This window comes from Triticum urartu, chromosome 3A (assembly GCF_056163025.1).
Source record: "Triticum urartu cultivar PI428250 chromosome 3A, HENAU_Tu73, whole genome shotgun sequence".
NCBI lineage: Eukaryota > Viridiplantae > Streptophyta > Magnoliopsida > Poales > Poaceae > Triticum > Triticum urartu.
The window spans coordinates 218522397-218540428 of record NC_141875.1 but is presented as its reverse complement, the minus strand read 5'-3'; the positions used below and the strand labels follow the sequence as shown (position 1 = coordinate 218540428).

At 45.2% G+C, this 18032-nt stretch overlaps 2 protein-coding genes across 2 annotated transcripts; one reads left to right on the top strand and one right to left on the bottom strand.

Annotated features, from left to right (window-relative positions):
- Positions 1-5843: 5843 nt before the first annotated feature.
- LOC125543745 (glutamate--tRNA ligase, cytoplasmic) lies at positions 5844-10208 on the top strand. The gene is made up of 7 exons (XM_048707207.2): positions 5844-6055; positions 6614-6780; positions 7093-7189; positions 7275-7428; positions 7527-8605; positions 8714-9178; positions 9735-10208. The coding sequence occupies exons 2-7, from the start codon at positions 6644-6646 to the stop codon at positions 9957-9959; spliced, it is 2157 nt and encodes a 718-aa protein (XP_048563164.1). The 5' UTR covers positions 5844-6055; positions 6614-6643; the 3' UTR covers positions 9960-10208.
- A 433-nt stretch (positions 10209-10641) lies between these two features.
- Positions 10642-13934, bottom strand: LOC125543746 (Mitochondrial import inner membrane translocase subunit Tim17/Tim22/Tim23 family protein). The gene is made up of 5 exons (XM_048707208.2): positions 13647-13934; positions 13424-13561; positions 12611-12866; positions 11870-11947; positions 10642-11197 (listed from the first exon to the last, which is right to left on the bottom strand). The coding sequence occupies exons 1-5, from the start codon at positions 13719-13721 to the stop codon at positions 11064-11066; spliced, it is 681 nt and encodes a 226-aa protein (XP_048563165.1). The 5' UTR covers positions 13722-13934; the 3' UTR covers positions 10642-11063.
- Positions 13935-18032: the final 4098 nt, after the last annotated feature.

Genomic DNA, 18032 nt, shown 5'->3' with positions numbered 1-18032 from the left:
CCATGGATTATACGCACTCTCACCCTTCCACCATTGCTAGCCTCTCTAGTACCGCGCAACTTTCGCCAGTACCATAAACACACAAATTACCTTCCTCAAAACATCCACCATACCTACCTATTATGGCATTTCCATAGCCATCTGAGATATATTGCCGTGCAACTTACCACCATTTTGTTTGTTATGACACGCTTCATCATTGTCATATTGCTTTGCATGATCATGTAGTTGACATCGTATTTGTGGCAAAGCCACCGTTCATAATTTTTCATACATGTCACTCATGAGTCATTGCACATCCCGGTACACCGCCAGAGGTATTCACATAGAGTCATATTTTGTTCTAAGTATCGAGTTGTAATTTTTCGAGTTGTAAGTAAATAAAAGTGTGATGATCATCATTATTAGAGCATTGTCCCAAGTGAGGAAAGGATGATGGATACTATGATTCCCCCACAAGTCGGGATGAGACTCCGGATGAAAATAAATAAAAAAGGGGCCATAAAAAAAGAAAAGACCCAAAAAATGAGAGAAAAAGAGAGAAGGGACAATGTTACTATTCTTTTACCACACTTGTGCTTCAAAGTAGCACCATGATATTCATGATAGAGAGTCTCTTATGTTGTCACTTTCATGTACTAGTGGTAATTTTACATTATAGAACTTGGCTTGTATATTCCAATGATGGGCTTCCTCAAAGTGCCCTAGGTCTTCGTGAGCAAGCAAGTTGGATGCACACCCACTTAGTTTCTTTTTGAGCTTTCATACACTTATAGCTCTAGTGCATCCGTTGCATGGCAATCCCTACTCACTCACATTGATATCTATTGATGGGCATCTCCATAGCCCGTTGATACGCCTAGTTGATGTGAGACTATCTTCTCCTTTTTGTCTTCTCCATAACCACCATTCTATTCCATCTATAATGCTATGTCCATGACTCACGCTCATATACTGCGTGAAGATTGAAAAAGTTTGAGAACACCAAAAGTATGAAACAATTGCTTGGCTTGTCATCGGGGGTGTGTATGATTTAAATATTTTGTGTGGTGAAGATAGAGCATAGCCAGACTATATGATTTTGTAGGGATAACTTTCTTTGGCCATGTTATTTTGAGAAGACATGATTGCTTTGTTAGTATGCTTGAAGTATTATTATTTTTATGTCAATATTAAACTTTTGTCTTGAATCTTTTGGATCTGAACATTCATGCCACAATAAATAAAATTACATTGAGAACTATGCTAGGTAGCATTCCACATCAAAAATTCTGTTTTTATCATTTACCTACTCGAGGGCGAGCATGAATTATGCCTGGGGACGGTTGATACGTCTCCGGCGTATCTATAATTTTTTATTGTTCCATGCTATTATATTATCTGTTTTGGATGTTTAATGGGCTTTAATTTGCCTTTTTATATTATTTTTGGGACTAACCTACTAACCAAAGGCCCGGTGCAAATTGTTGTTTTTTTTGCCTATTTCAGTGTTTCGCAGAAAAGGAATATCAAACGGAATCCAAATGGAATGAAACCTTTGGGAGAGTTATTTTTGGAACTAATGTGATCCACGAGACTTGGATTCTATGTCAAGAAAGAAGTGAGGAGGCCACGAGGCAGGGAGGCGCGCCCCCACCCTCATGGGCCCCTCGCAGCTCCACCGACGTACTTCTTCCTCCTATATATACCCATATACCCCAAAAACATCCAGGAGCACCACGAAACCCTAGTTCCACTGTCGCAACCTTCTGTACCTGTGAGATACCATCTAGGGGCCTTTTCCGGCGCTCTGCCGGAGGGGGAATCGATCCCGGAGGGCTTCTATATCAACACCATAGCCTCTTCGATGATGTGTGAGTAGTTTACCGCAGACCTTTGGGTCCATAGTTATTAGCTAGATGGCTTCTTCTCTCTCTTTGGATCTCAATACAAAGTTCTCCTCGCGATTCTCTTGGAGATCTATTCTATGTAATTCTTTTTGCGGTGTGTTTGTCGAGATCCAATGAATTGTGGGGTTATGATCAAGATTATCTATGAACAGTATTTGATTCTTCTTTGAAATCTTTTATGCATGATTTAAATATCTTTGCAAGTCTCTTCGAATTATCAGTTTGGTTTGGCCTACTAGATTGATCATTTTGCAATGGGATAAATGCTTAGCTTTGGGTTCAATCTTGCGGTGTCCTTTCCAAGTGACAACAGGGGCAGCAAGGCACGTATTGTATTGTTGCCATCGAGGATAAAAAGATGGGGTTTATATCATATATCTTGAGTTTATCCCTCTACATCAAGTCATCTTGCTTAATGCGTTGCTCTGTTTTTATGAACTTAATACTCTAGATGCATGCTGGATAGTGGTCGATGTGTGGAGTAATAGTAGTAGATGCAGAATCGTTTCGGTCTACTTGTCACGGACTTGATGCCTATATACATGATCATGCCTAGATATTCTCATAACTATGCGCTTTTCTATCAATTGCTCGACAGTAATTTGTTCACCCACCGTATAATTTGCTATCTTGAGAGAAGCCACTAGTGAAACCTATGGCCCCCGGGTCTATATTCCATCATATTATTTTCCTATCAACTTGCTATTTCTATTATCGTTTATTTTGCAATCTTTATTTTCCAATCTATATAACAAAAATACCAAAAATATTTATCTTATTATCTCTATCAGATCTCACTCTCGTAAGTGACCGTGAAGGCATTGACAACCCCTTTATCGCGTTGGTTGCGAGGTTCTTGTTTGTTTGTGCAGGTACTAGGTGACTTGTGTGTTATCTCCTACTGGATTGATACTTTGGTTCTCAAAAACCGAGGGAAATATTTACGCTACTGTGCTGCATCACCCTTTCCTCTTCAAGGGAAAACCAACGCATACTCAAGAGGTAGCAAAAATCACTGTAAATTTTCAGCCCATTTCGAGAACTTTTATTTCTACACAAAAAACGACACCATGATAGCTCCGCTGAAAACAACTTCAGTCCGGTTTCTAATCAAAACACACCAAAGCCATATGAAATTGTTGCAAACATGGCATCAATACTTCATAAATTATAGATACATCGGAGACGTATCAGCCGACTCGTTAACTTTTAACCAAGTTAAGCGGGCCGGCCTTTTTAACCTCAATGGGCCACTGTTGGGCTGTGGCACGTGTTGAGTTTCATGGGCGCCTCTTGTCCATTGGACGGTTGACATTTGTTCCAATGCGGAGCTGACACGTGGTTCCTTCGGCCAATGAGAATTTTACATGTGGAAAATCGCGATTGGTCATAGCTGTTAATGGGTTATCAGATCCAAAACCGGACCCCATAGCTTAACGGCGACCCCTTACGATGGATGTCACGTGTCGGTTACCCTTGACGAAAGCACTTCCATGACGCGCCATTTATCATCATGAAAGTGGACACTTTTCGTGATGATAATTTGAGTATTGGCATGGAACACTTCTACCATAGCACAAATATGACTATCTTGATTCTATCATAAAATCATCATGGATGTACACGCATGACAAACATGACCTACTGTGACAAATACGTATCATCATGGAAGTGTTTTTTGTAGTGCTAGCCACCATGGGCTTCTTCGCCGGCAAGAACAAGGGCAAGGCCCTCGCCGGTCCTTCGCGCGCGCTCCCCTGCCTTCGCCGATGTCTTCCCACCCGCCTAGGCAGCGAATAAGCATCCCAGTGCACTAGGCGAGGTGGCACTGGGAGCATCGCATCCCCCTCCCGTACCCCGACATCACGCTGCCATATGACTGGCATTTGGATCCAGAGAGGATCCCAGTGCCGGCGGTGTCGCAGTCGGCGCGGGCGCACGTGGAGGAGGTGCGGCGCCGGCGGTAGCAGCTAACGTCGGAGTAGCGTCTCAACCCCGCCTACGTAGAAGACTCTCCCGATTGGGAGGTCTGGTTCGTGTTCGAGCACAAGGAGCAGCGCCGACGCGGCTCCAACACGTGCGGGCTGGCACCCCGCCATCCCTCGTCGTGCGCGACAAGGACCAGGAGGAGGAGGCCGCCTACCAAGCGGCGCTGGCAGTTGCCCTCCATGAAAGCGAGGAGGAAGAGCAGCGAAAGGCGGAGGAGGTGGCGTACTAGGCGCGCCTGTCGGAGGCCATCACGCTCTCCGCTACCGGCGACTGCGTCGTGCCGTCGCTGATGTCGCCCTCCCCCGCCAAGGCTGAGCCGACGCTGACCCTCGTCAAGCCCGAGCGCTACACATGGGACGGGTGCGTGCGCGAGTGGGTCAGTGCGCCGCCCGTCTGGCTTGGGGCGACGCTGGTGTAGGAGCAAATCTACCTCGAGCAATGGCGGCAACGCTGGCTGGAGGAGGGCGCCGCGAGGGCGAGCGGCTCGAGTACTTGGAGCGCGACGCGACGGAGGAGCGCCGTGCCCGCGGTGGGGCAGCCCAACCGGCGGCGATATAGCCAACGGCGGAGGACGTCGCCATAGCCTAGGAGACGGCGTTCCCCTGGGCTGGCCCGGCACCAACGCTCATCGACCTCACCAGCCCCGACGAGGACGACGAGGATGCCTAGGGCAGCATGCCTCCTCCTAGTTTTTAGTTTTATTAAGTGTTTTTATTTAGTGCAAAGTGGACTCGTGAACTCTCGTCGCCCTTTGTGTCCGGCATTAATGTTTAATTAACATTTTTTATTTTCAAAATATTTAAGCTATTTTTTCCGCATGACCTCAAAAATGGGTCAGGCTAGCGTTGGACGCAAGTGCCAACCCAACACGAAAGCGGACATGGCTGTCCGCCAGGCCGACCCAAACGAATAAAGAACGAACAAAATCGCCGTCCGTCGCGAACCTACCTGTGGTAGGGCTGGTTAGGTGAACACTGATACCCCTAGCCCATCAGGATTCAAATCCTGATGTGCGTGCGTGCGTTCATAGATACGAGTGTATTCGCGTTTACACGAGCGCTTGCGTCTGTACTTAAAAAAATCGCCGTACATTTAGATCGGCCGGTTGGAATTGCTCTTATGTTTCAGTTGCGCGCTTTGAATAAATTTTATGTTTAAACATGTGTGATTGACTTGATGTTTTAAAAATTGGGGTTATAGTTATAAAGGAGGACACGCCTGGACCGCGTTTGTGTACGTTAGAGGCTTCAAATTTGTCTAAGATTGTAGGGGCTGTTTGAGTTTTAGTCACATTTTACCATACTTTGCCACATCTCACCTTAGATAAGTTTGATTAAATTAGGTTAGTGTTTGGTTTTAAGCCACACATAAGGCAATAATTTTTTTATAAGAAGTGAATCTCACATGTCATAAACACAAAAAATGTGATAAGATTCTCTCAGACAAGCCAAAGTGTGGCTAACAGGGGCTGTTTGGATTGTGACTATGTTTGCCAGATATTGCTACATTATTTTTGTCACACTTACCACACTTGCCTAAGTTGAGTTGCTCAAATTGTTAACCACATTTTGACTTGCCTAAGAGAATCTTGTCATACTTTTTGTGTCTATGACATGTGGGGTTTATTTCTCATAAAAAATTCTTGTCTTAGGTGTGGCTAGAGCCAAACACTCCACATAATTTGGTCAAATTTATCCAAGATAAGGTGTGACAAAGTGTGGCAAAAAACTAAACAGCCTTATAATTTAAGCAACTCAACTTAGACAAGTATTGTAAATATGGCAGTACATGACAAACATAGTCACAGTCGAAACAGCCTCGTAGATTCCTCAATGCCACGCTGCTCGCTGCCCCGCTGGGTCCACATGGCAGCGGCTGCCTTGCCGGGCTCGCGAGCCGCTCGGGCTGCTGCCGAGTCGAGTCGAGCCGATCCTCATATGTTGGCTCCCAGCCGGCCAGCCCTGGCTCTGACCCACCCGTCCCCAGTCCAACCCGACCCGATGCGGCTATAACAAATCTCTTCTGGTCTACCGCGGTGCCCTAGTACCTATAGCCGCCGGCCGCCGTCACCACCTCCGCCTCCTCCTGACCCCTCCGCGTTGTCACGCGGCTCGCCGCCGCCATTGCCGTCCCTGCTGTCTCCACCCGGTCCGCCATCTTGGACATCGGATTTTCAGGTATAAGCTTTACAGTCACCCAATAATTGCTTAAACCCAAACCGGTGTACACCCGGCACGCCATCTAGATCCGCCCCTTCTCCATGCCCCAGCTTCGGTCTCAGACCTTGATCTGATGCCGTGTCATCTCAAAATATAAGTCTAAGAGAAACTTTATCTCTTAAGAACTCGGGACAGTCTGCTTGCCGCAAAGTGCGTTTTCTTCTTGTTTTTATCTCTATAGAAATTAGTAACGACTGTTGCTCATGCGATGATCCGTGAGAGTTGCGTCACGGCCTGAAGTGTGGTCATTGTCAGTCAAAGGCTTGCAATTTGTTTAAAGCAATTTATAGTCGAAAGGTTTAATCGCTGTAACTGCTAATTCGGTTCATTTTACCATTTATGGGTCTTCTGAAATCTGCTTGACCTAACTAACGTTCCAACGATCAAGTTTCACTTTTGCATCTTTGCTAACTCATGGGGTTAATGCATCTTTTCTGCTTGTGAAAATCAAAAGATAAACATGTGTGCGAATCATGACTTATTCATTGATCCCCGACATTTATCTGCCATTGGCAGGTTTCCGCTCTTTGGCTTGCAAGGGACTGAATGGAGCTCAAACTAGCTTTCCCCCAGGACAGCCCACCACTTTCCATCATTTCGGCTGCTAAGATTGCAGGTGTTCCCCTAATCATTGATCCAACCCTTGCCTCAGGTTCAGTGCCCACACTACACTTCAGTTCTGGGTAAGTGTTCAATGTTCAAGTATAATTCTCTCCGTCTCTCTCTGATTAACTGCTTACATTCCTTATGTTACAATTACTGTGGACACTTTACTACCATGATGAATGTTTGAATAGTTTCTGTAGTCGACTCAAGATTAGCTCTTATTTTAATCTCCTCGTCTTAATATTCTTGGTTCAAGGAAATTATTGTGATGGAACTGATGACTGTTAGAACATGATGTGTCAATCAAAACAGTTTTATTGGTGAAATATCGCAGTATTTTTGTTTGGTACTTTGTAGTGTCTCAATGAATCTATCATGATTCTGTACAGGGATTTTATACATGGTGTCAACACAATTCTCCGGTACATTGCACGTGCTGCATCTCTTTCCAGCTTCTATGGCCAAGACGATATTCAGGCAGCACATGTATGTTCTGCTTTTATGGTGTTTGTAATTGATTTTCAAGATCATCTCACTATTTCCTGAGTTGCTATTGTTTTCACATCTGTAGGTTGACCAATGGCTCGAGTATGCACCACTCATTCTGTCAGGCTCTGAATTTGAAGCTGCTTGCTCATTTCTTGATGGATACTTGGCATCTCGAACCTTTTTGGTTGGTTATGGTCTATCAATTGCTGACATTGTTGTGTGGTCAAATCTCACAGGTAATTTTCTTTCTTTCATTGTTGAGTAATTTATTGGTCTCTCTCTGTCTCTCTCTCTCTCTATGTTTTGCCTTGGAAGTAACAACTCTTTTCCTCAGGAACTGGTCAACGATGGGAAAGTCTAAGGAGGTCAAAGAAATATCAGAGCCTTGTCCGCTGGTTCAACAGCGTAGCTGCAGACTATGCAGACGCGCTAGATGAAGTTACATCAGCTTATGTTGGAAAGCGTGGAATTGGCAAATCTCCTGCGCCAAGCTTGAAAGAGAAGGTGCCTGGTTTGAAGGAGAACACGTCAGGTCATGAAATAGATCTCCCAGGTGCCAAAGTTGGGGAGGTTTGCGTTCGTTTTGCCCCAGAGCCTAGTGGGTATCTCCACATTGGTCATGCAAAGGCTGCACTGTTGAACAAGTATTTTGCAGAAAGATATAAAGGGCGTTTAATAGTTCGATTTGATGACACAAATCCTTCTAAAGAAAGCAATGAATTTGTTGAGAATGTCCTGAAAGATATTGAGACACTTGGGGTTAAATACGATGTAGTTACATACACATCAGATCATTTTCCAAAGCTAATGGAAATGGCTGAAAGTTTGATTAAGCAGGGAAAGGCATATGTTGATGATACACCCAAGGAGCAAATGAGGAGTGAAAGGATGGATGGTGTGGAATCTAAGCGTAGAAACAGTACTGTTGAGGAGAACTTGTCGCTGTGGAAAGAGATGGTTAATGGCACCAAAAGGGGTACCGAGTGCTGTGTACGCGGTAAACTTGACATGCAGGACCCAAACAAATCACTTCGAGATCCTGTTTACTACCGTTGCAACCCTGATCCCCATCATCGCGTTGGCTCAAAATACAAGGTCTATCCAACTTATGACTTCGCTTGCCCATTTGTTGATGCACTAGAAGGTGTGACTCATGCTCTTCGTTCAAGCGAATACCATGATCGGAATGCACAGTACTATCGTATCCTTCAAGACATGGGCCTGCGGAGGGTAGAAATCTACGAGTTCAGCAGGCTGAATATGGTTTATACCGTTCTTAGCAAGCGCAAGCTTCTGTGGTTCGTCCAAAACAATATGGTGGAGGACTGGACTGACGCACGCTTTCCCACTGTACAAGGCATTGTACGCCGTGGCTTGAAGATTGAAGCATTGATCCAATTTATACTGGAGCAGGTAATTTTCTAACAAGTTGTTCTTCATGATCTTGCAACTATATGTATATCTGAGTAACCGAGTTATTAACTCCCTTTTTCTTTTTTTCTGTACTTCCTATTTGTGAAGGGTGCTTCAAAAAATCTCAATCTTATGGAGTGGGATAAACTCTGGACAATCAACAAGAAGATAGTTGATCCTGTGTGTGGAAGGCATACTGCTGTGCTGAAAGACAAACGCGTGCTTTTTACCCTTACTAATGGTCCAGAGGAACCATTTGTTCGAATCTTACCAAGGCACAAGAAACACGAGGGTGCTGGAAAGAAGGCTACGACGTTTGCAAACAGAATTTGGCTAGAGTATGCTGATGCATCAGTCGTTAGCGTGGGCGAGGAAGTTACTTTGATGGACTGGGGAAATGCTATCATTAGAGAAATCAAGACAGATAATGGAACAGTTACTCAACTAGTTGGTGAACTCCATCTTGAAGGGTCAGTGAAGATGACAAAGCTGAAACTAACATGGCTATCAGATATTGAAGATCTTGTGTCTCTCTCTTTGGTAGATTTTGACTACCTAATTAATAAGAAGAAGGTAAAAACTCATGTTCTAAGTTCATGTTGGTAGGCATGCAACCACTTGGTTACCAGAACCATATTCTTATACTACATGTGCTATCGTTCTAGTAGTATGCATGCTTTTTCACTTAGACTAGTTAGGTACTTCTGTGGCACAGTTACTATGTTTTCAACTACGCGCGTTTTGTGTTATCGTTGTAGTAGTATGCATGCTTTTTCACTTAGACTAGTTAGGCTTTTTCACTTGGACTGGTTAGATAGTACTAAAGTAGCACAGTTATTGTGTTTTTAACTATGCGTGGTTTGGCCAACTTATATTACCTCAACAGTCAACAGCTTGAGACTTTTGATGAATTGGTTGGTCCTTGGGAACTCAACATGGCAACCTATCCATATTCTGTCCTACTAGTGTTGAAATCTGATGTTGATGATATTTAGTTTTCTTCTTTTTATATGTATGTCATGATGTTTCTTGGATGAGTTGTCTCTTCCATCATTGTGTCCATGTCTCATTCCATCATTGAGTGGTATCTTCGTGTACTTTAGATCCTAATATCTAGCACATTTTGCAGCTGGAAGAAGATGAGGACTTCCTTGACAATCTCAACCCTTGCACTCGGCGAGAAGCTTTAGCTCTTGGAGACCCGAACATGCGGAACGTGAAGAAAGGAGAAGTTATACAGCTTGAAAGGAAAGGCTATTACAGGTGTGATGTTCCATTTATCCGGTCGTCCAAACCAATTATGCTTTTTGCCATTCCAGATGGCCGACAGAAGTCCACGTCGATTGGAGCCTAGCTTCTACAACGATGTTAGTTAAATTATGGTACTTTTTTGGGCATTAAGTTGCAGCCTTATTGGTATCGAAACTGGTGTTGTAATGGCTGAAACTTGGAACTTCAGATTTTGGTTCTTTAGTGTCTCGGAGTTGGTTATCCAGTATCAGTTATGTAATTTCCTTTTACATGTTTGAGTATATGCCAACTGATACCGGGATATGTGGATTGTGAAACAAATATCAAGATGAGAATTGGCTTATCATATCCAGATCCATGGTAAAATGTCTTGTCTGACCATTAGAGAATGTTCCTGTGGAAATACTGCGAGTTTCAAACTCAGTTGCTCTTAAATTTCATATGCACTGCAGTCCTTTTTGGGAATGGGGCTGCACTTCAGTCCTTGACCCTGCGGTGTGTCGGATGAAACACCGGTTGATCTGTCGTGTTCATGCGGCATAACGGTGTGTCTTGTGTAAGGGGGTGTTTGGTTCGGCTTACTTTGCCTTTTGAAGTTTGGCTTAAAGACAAAAAGCACACCTGTTTTTTGATCTTTTGGCTGAGCCAAAGTTAAGCCTAACCATATATTCCCTATATCTGCTAAGGTTTTGACGTGGGCTATGTCCGATGCCCATGAAGGCTGACTGATTTGTCCAAATTTTAGCGACTGTTTTATCTCCCCCAGCTTTACAGGACAATTCATGTGCAAGAAAATTGGTGACAAAATTATGCCAAGGCAAAATTTAGCATACATGGGCATCAAACCAAACAAACATAGTTTGTGATGGATCACCGATACAAACTTTCCAAGAAAATAAGAGATGGCACCATCCTTCCGAGGTATTGTCAAGCTGACGAGAAGTCATGAATACTATCCCCAATGCTGATCATATAGAGGTCATAATGGCACAAACACCCAAACAGGTACCTTAACTAGAAATATCCCAGCTCCAGCAAGTAAGAGTGTTTGTATCCAAATTTATCTTCATACAAGAGAGTTTCCCTTGCTGCCATTACCACTATAAAAAGTAACCACATTCCTATGAAAAGTACATGAACAAAACAAAAGCGAAATAGCTGTGGGTGTTGACAACAGATCCTTGGCTCCTCTCATGGGTACAAACTGTTACTTCCTCAGGCTGTTCTCTAGTCTGTCTATCGCGGCCCCCACACGACTTTGATTGCCTTGTAAATCTGACGGCGATTTTGAATTTTCAATCTCAAGATTGGCCTTCTCTGCCAACTTCAACTGTACCCAACCTGTAGAAGAATTTCCAAGGTGAGATTCTTGAGCATATAACCACAACAAGTTACCAGCAGACTTAACTAGTTCACATGGTGTATAATAACCATTGTATAAGAATGACATGACGCTGCTAACTTGGTAATGCGGATGATTATGTCAAGATGGTTGTATATAAATGGATTATGTGCATGTGCTTCCTAATAATAATAACACTTGTTAACGCATACCCCCACATGAACAAGGAACCTAGGCGACTGGGATTTGGGCACAAAGAAGTACATGACGAGAAGGTAGCATCAAACTTCCACATTTCAAGGTAAGCTGAAGATGTGAAAAGGTGAAATTATAGGCTATCCATAATGAGACAAGTTCAAACATTCTTATAAGAATGAAACACGAGGGCTACAATCAGATGGAAGAAAGCATTTCACGAAGATGCTAAACAATTCATTTACTTTGCACTAAATTCTATACTACCACAGAGGATATTAGATATCTATTAATAGTTGCATCATCAGGTCCATAACTAACAGCCCACAGACAAAGGTCCATAACTAAACAGCCCACAAACAAAGGTCCATAACTCAAAAGCCCACACACAAAGGTCCATAAAAACAAAAAGAATGATCTGTACATTCGAGAAAGCTAGTATGATAACCAGTAAAAGTATACAGAGGTGAGAATACCAAGGGGAAAGCAAATTCCGGCACCAAGAGCAGATCCGACCAATACATTCCTTGCACGCCACATTGGTGAACCAGGCACTGAAGGTATAGACATCAGTTGAGATGAATCCAGTATACTGAGCGATATCAGTTATCAATAGTAAATACAAAAGATAATATTATTTACAGGTTTCTGAAGATATATGCTGATTATAGATATCAAGAATCATCAAGATATTTAGGCAAACATTGTTATATGAATTCTTCCTCCACTAAGTAATTGAAAAAAATCAAGTATCTTGATTGATGTAAAACTCCTATTAGATGCATCTTGGCAGGCCAATTCCATCAAACCATATATCCGATATTGCAATCATCAAATGTTAGGGGCTACATAGCCATAGAAGGCCCCTAGAGGCAGCCAACTTTACAGTTAACTAAATAGCCTGTGATAACTGACAATTTCATCATGGCCCACAACAAAGTATTAAACATAGAATACTAGTTACAAACCAGGATTAGCCATAGCACACTGAGGGTATATCTGGTTAACTTCTAACAATGAATGCGGTGCTGCTTAATATTCTACTTTAATCACTTTTGCAGTATACTCTTCTGTATGTAATTCATACTGTAGCAAACATATTTCATAAGCTTTTCAAGTTATAAACTATCATAATAGGTAAATGTTTTTTGGTGACCAATGCGATGTTTTAACCAAGTGCAACTAAAACCCAAGATTTAATATGGTGAAATACATACATATAAGCCCAAAAGCAGCTGCGGTAGCCGAGCCAGCTCCAGCAATATTGAATACATCATGTACCCCACGGTTCTCAATAAGAAGGTTCTGTATGCCAAAGAAAGTTGCAGTGAACATCCCAAGGCGAGCACCACCAACTAGTGAGCCTTTGGCAACCCGGATGAACCTTTTCTCCATGGCATCTCTCATCAACCTATACTGTTCGCGCTTGTCAGTGGTGCTTCCCATTTTCAACATCACTTCAGCATCTTTGCTCTGTAAAATAGGATATGAATGTAGTTTTCACAGAAGTCATTCTTTTGGCCTAAAGCATGCTACTCCCTCCGTCTCATAATAATATAAGACGTTTTTGCAAGCTGTGTTAGCTTGCAAAAACGTCTTATATTGTGAGACAGAGGGAGTAATATTTAGAGGGAAAGGAGTGAAATATCATCCTCAAAAAAAGAAAGAAAGAAAGGGGTAAGCATCTAATCAAAATTTTGGGATACCAAATCCTAAGTAGGAGAGGAGTAATTTCCTATAGATGTGTTCTGATTCAATACTGGCGCAGAAGGCAGTCCGTATTTTGTACAACAACAACAACAACAACAAAGCCTTTAGTCCCAAACAAGTTGGGATAGGCTAGAGCTGAAACCCAAACAAGTCGGGGCAGTCTATATTTTGTAATTTTAAAAAATTCTACTAGAACTCTAGTTCCTGTATATGTGTTCTCATTATTATCACTAATCAGCTCCATTTTTACATCCACAAATGTTACATACGAGGCAGTAACAGAAAGGAGGATGTTATAATGGAGTGGGGCGGCAACTTACGACGTTGGCGTTGGCCTCCTTGGCCCCGCCGTAGAGAAGCCCGGTGAATACGCCGACGATGGTCCCGGTTCCCCAGCTTACTGTCCCCACCGGCCCGGCCCTCGACGGCGTGCCTCCCGCATCCGCCTCAGCCTCCTCCTGGGTCATCCGCACCAAAAACACGTCAGAAAAATAAATAAGGACATAGCTCTAAACCATAAGCAGCAGGGGACAGGTCGCGAACCGTGGGGGAGGTAGAATCTGGCGAATTTGGCAGCGGCTCGGCGGGAGGAGGCGTCGGGGCGGCGGGAGGAGGCATCGGGGCCGCGGGATCTGCTGCAGGGCGGTAGCCCGCTGAGCACGGAGGAGACGCTCCAAATAAAAGAAAAAAACAGGAGGCACTTCGAGCAGGCGGATGTTGGGCACGGCAGGTCAGCGCCGGCGGTGGTGCGTCCCGGCGGCGAGATCACCGGGTGGAAATGGGAAGGGGAGAAGGTCCAAGTGTATGGGCTTTTTTCTAGGGTGGGCTCGTACTGTTGTTGTTTACGTGCTCTCACAGAGCCCACCAAAGAAAAGGCAAGCTATACACACGTATTCCTCTCGAGTTTGCTAAAAAAAAACGTGTTCCTCTCGAAAAAACCCCGTATATATGCTAAAAAAACCCTATACAGAGTGTTGGCTTTTTGGACAAAGCGGATTTTTTTCGACTCAATATGAAGTATCAAGTGAATACAAACACAATAAGGATATACCCAACCTCTGCGTAGTTAGGAAGCATAGAGCTAATATGAATACACGCACAAAAAAACATTGCAAATGCAAAGTCATGTTAACGAGGATAGGCATGTAAACGGCCCGTTTAATGATGTTTAATGTCCATTTATAGTCTAATAGTGCAAAAAACTTTTTTTCTAGGCGAAAATGAACTATCGAGCTAGCGAAAACTAAGTAGATTTGCGCCCGCTGTCTATTCGTCATTTACATCCCTAAGCGAGGAAAAAAACCCAAAATGATCAAATCGGCAATCGACAAACTACAACAACGATCATATCCACACCAACCATCTCATGGCACCATAAGGACAACACACTTCTTTAATAGCAACACCTCAAGGGAGCGACGCTCAAGCGTCGTCTTCACCAGATCCAACCATCAAAGGAAAGAATCTAGGTTTTCACCCTGAAGAACTGGTCCGAACATATCGAGTAATGGCTTCATCAAGGTGACGACACAAAAGCATCGCATTGCCAGGTATAACCAACTCGAGCCAGGCCTAGTTTTTCACCCCGAAGCTCGAAACCGGGTACTACAGAAGCACCACCATCGAAGTCAATCATGTGCTATCGCCACCACTTTTCCGCATTCCTAGCAGCTGCATGCGTTGAGTTAGAAAATCGATCATCGTTGCTGCACAACCATACCCTTTGCGTCAAGTAGTCGTTCCTAGATTCCCATCGCCGAGGCAACCATCGGATCTGGAGAGAGGAAATTCTCGCGAAGACCTTTTGGTAGCCCCACAATCTGCGGCGAGGCTGCCGCTGCAGGCCAGAGTGGCCATCACACGAACCAACACTGATGACAGAGCACATCACCACCGACTGCCATGTCAGTGGAGATAGCCTTGCCCAGACCCGTTGGCCAAGGGGCCGACATGACCTGATCTAAAGTAAGGCAGACCAGTCCGTGGCACCATGGCCCGACTTGCTGTAGCACCCATGCCGGATCCATACGGGGCCTCCCCATTGGAGACGAAGAGTGCGAACAACCGTCGAGGGGTCAACACACGACCGAAGAGCAGATGGCGACTCCAGGACCATGGATATGAGGGATGGATTGGAGGCGCCAAAGAAGGCAGTGCACGTCCTCGCCACCGCCGTCCATTGCAGGGCTTAGACTGGCGGGCTCCTTCGACTATGACGAGGGAGGGAGTAGTGGTATCGAAGGCCTCTAGGACCGGTGGTGGCCTCCGAAGTCGCCCGCGAGCGACCCAATAGGCAGTTCCATTTCTGTTTGGGCTTGTCCAATTATAACATATTCTCCTGCATACAGAGTGTTAACTTGGACGGGGTGAGGGAGTCCTGGATTAGGGGGTCTCCGGACAGCCGGACTATATCCTTTGGCCGGACTGTTGGACTATGAAGATACAAGATTGAAGACTTCGTCCCGTGTCCGATGGGACTCTCCTTGGCGTGGAAGGCAAGCTAGGCAATACGGATATGTAGATCTCCTCCCTTGTAACCGACTCTGTGTAACCCTAGCCCCCTCCGGTGTCTATATAAACCGGAGGGTTTAGTCCGTAGGACAACATACAGTCATACCATAGGCTAGCTTCTAGGGTTTAGCCTCTACGATCTCGTGGTAGATCAACTCTTGTAATACTCATATCATCAAGAACAATCAAGGAAGACGTAGGGTATTAGCTCCATCAAGAGGGCCCGAACCTGGGTAAACATCGTGTCCCCTGCCTCCTGTTACCATCCGCCTTAGACACACAGTTCGGGACCCCCTACCCGAGATTCGCCGGTTTTGACACCGACATTGGTGCTTTCATTGAGAGTTCCACTATGTCGTCATCATAAGGGGGGATGGCTCGTCTCGTTGTCAAGGACAACATCACTTCTGGGGGAGCCCTGGCTGTAGGCCAAACTCTCCGACTAGGCGGCTTCGTCATGACCGCCCGCTCGGCCGCTGCGCCGACGATGATTTCTCAGGTCATCGAAAATAGCCTCCACATCGGCTCAAAATTCGCCGAGAAGATGGATCCAATGGAGCTCTCCTCTTTGAACGAGTTCTTGGATTGCATCGCCGCTCTGGGAGTCGCTACGGACTATGACCGGATCGGGCTTAAACCCGACTAAAGGGAGATTAACACTCCGCCGGTCACCCATCAAATAGCGGTGGTGGAGGAGCAATGTGGCGGTTCTCCCTCTATCCCGAGGACGAACTATGTCCGGATCACTGAGCTCTCCGAGCTGGATACCCGCTCACGGGAGGACATCGCCCTAACCCTGAACCTAGAATCAGGTCGCATACCGAACCCGCGGAGCAACATCCCGGAGCCCGAACTTCCAAGACCGGAAACTCCCCTGCCCCGGGATCACAGATTGGGTCAAGGTCTGGACTTAAATCCACCCACCCACCCAGATACAAATGATCTTTCCCACATTAGGCAAGCGCCCCAAGAGACAGTACATCACTATTAGGCCAGATTCCTCCTTGTGATGAACAAGGTCAAGGACCGTCGCGAGGAAGACGCAATTTCGTTCTTTTGCAACAATTGCACGGACAAGGGAATCCTCAACGCCATAAGTCACTGTGACATAGCACACTTCGCCGACTTGGCGGCCATAGTACGGAAATATTGTGCGATGGAAAGCGCCTGGAAAACCCAAACACAATTTTGGGATAATCCGACTCTGACAAAACCCCCAGTCCGAACTAAAAGGGTGCACTCTCATAAGTCGCCCGACTCAATTATAAAGAAGCAAAAGCCCACCACAGGGCGTGGAACCGTATTGGAGGGATGGCTTAACGGGCCCTGCAAAATTCATAGTACAACGGATACCATACCAACACATAGCCTTAGAGCATGTTGGGTACTCTGGCAGGTGGCCAAGAGTGGTGAGGATCTCCTCATCCAAAACACCCCAGAGCACCTTCCCGTGGATAACAATACAATATTGACAGTCTTCGAGACCTTCGCCTCAAATAATAGGCGTAAGCAAACGCTCCGCAGCCTGGCCGAAGTCTGCCACGTAGCAGCAATAAATCCATGGAGCGACACGGCTATCACTTCCAATGCCAGTGACGAACCTAAATTCCGAACAGCTCGAGTAGCAGCCGCTTTGGTCCTCAGTCCAATTGTGGACGGCTTTCGGCTCACTAAAGTACTCATGGACGACGGCAGCGGATTAAACCTCATTTACGAAGAGACTCTTCAAAAAATGCAAATAGACAGAAATAGTCAAATTCCAAGTCCATCCAACGGACCCCACAAAAACAACATTCATTGGGGCACAACTAAACCCCGTCGTAGACTCCGCACTACGGGAGTTCCTGTGCGAGAATTGGGACATATTCGCCTAGCATCCTTCAGACATGCCAGGAATCCCACGCAGGCTGGCCGAGCATAGCCTCAACATTCTAAAAGGATTCAAGCCGGTCAAGCAGACTCTCCGGCGTTTCTCCGAACCTAAGCGACAAGCCATGGGAGAGGAGCTAGCCAAATTACTGTAGGCCGGATTCATTAGAGAGATAAAGCATCCGGACTGGCTAGCAAACCTGGCGATGGTGCCAAAGAAGGATAAATCCTAGCCCCTATGCGTCGACTTCAAGGACCTTAATAAGGCTTGCCCAAAGGATCCCTTCCCCCTCCCTCGCATCGATCAAATTATCGACGCTACCGCAGGACACGACTCATTGTGCTTCCTCGACGCATACTCCGGTTACCACCAAATTAAGATGGAGGAATCCGACCAAGCCGCAACGGCATTTATCACTCCATACGGCCCCTTCTGTTTTAATACAATGCCCTTTGGGCTCAAAAACGCCGGCGCAACGTATCAGCGCATGATTCAGACATGTCTAGAAAAGCAGATCAGCAAAACAGTGGAGGCATACATCGACGATG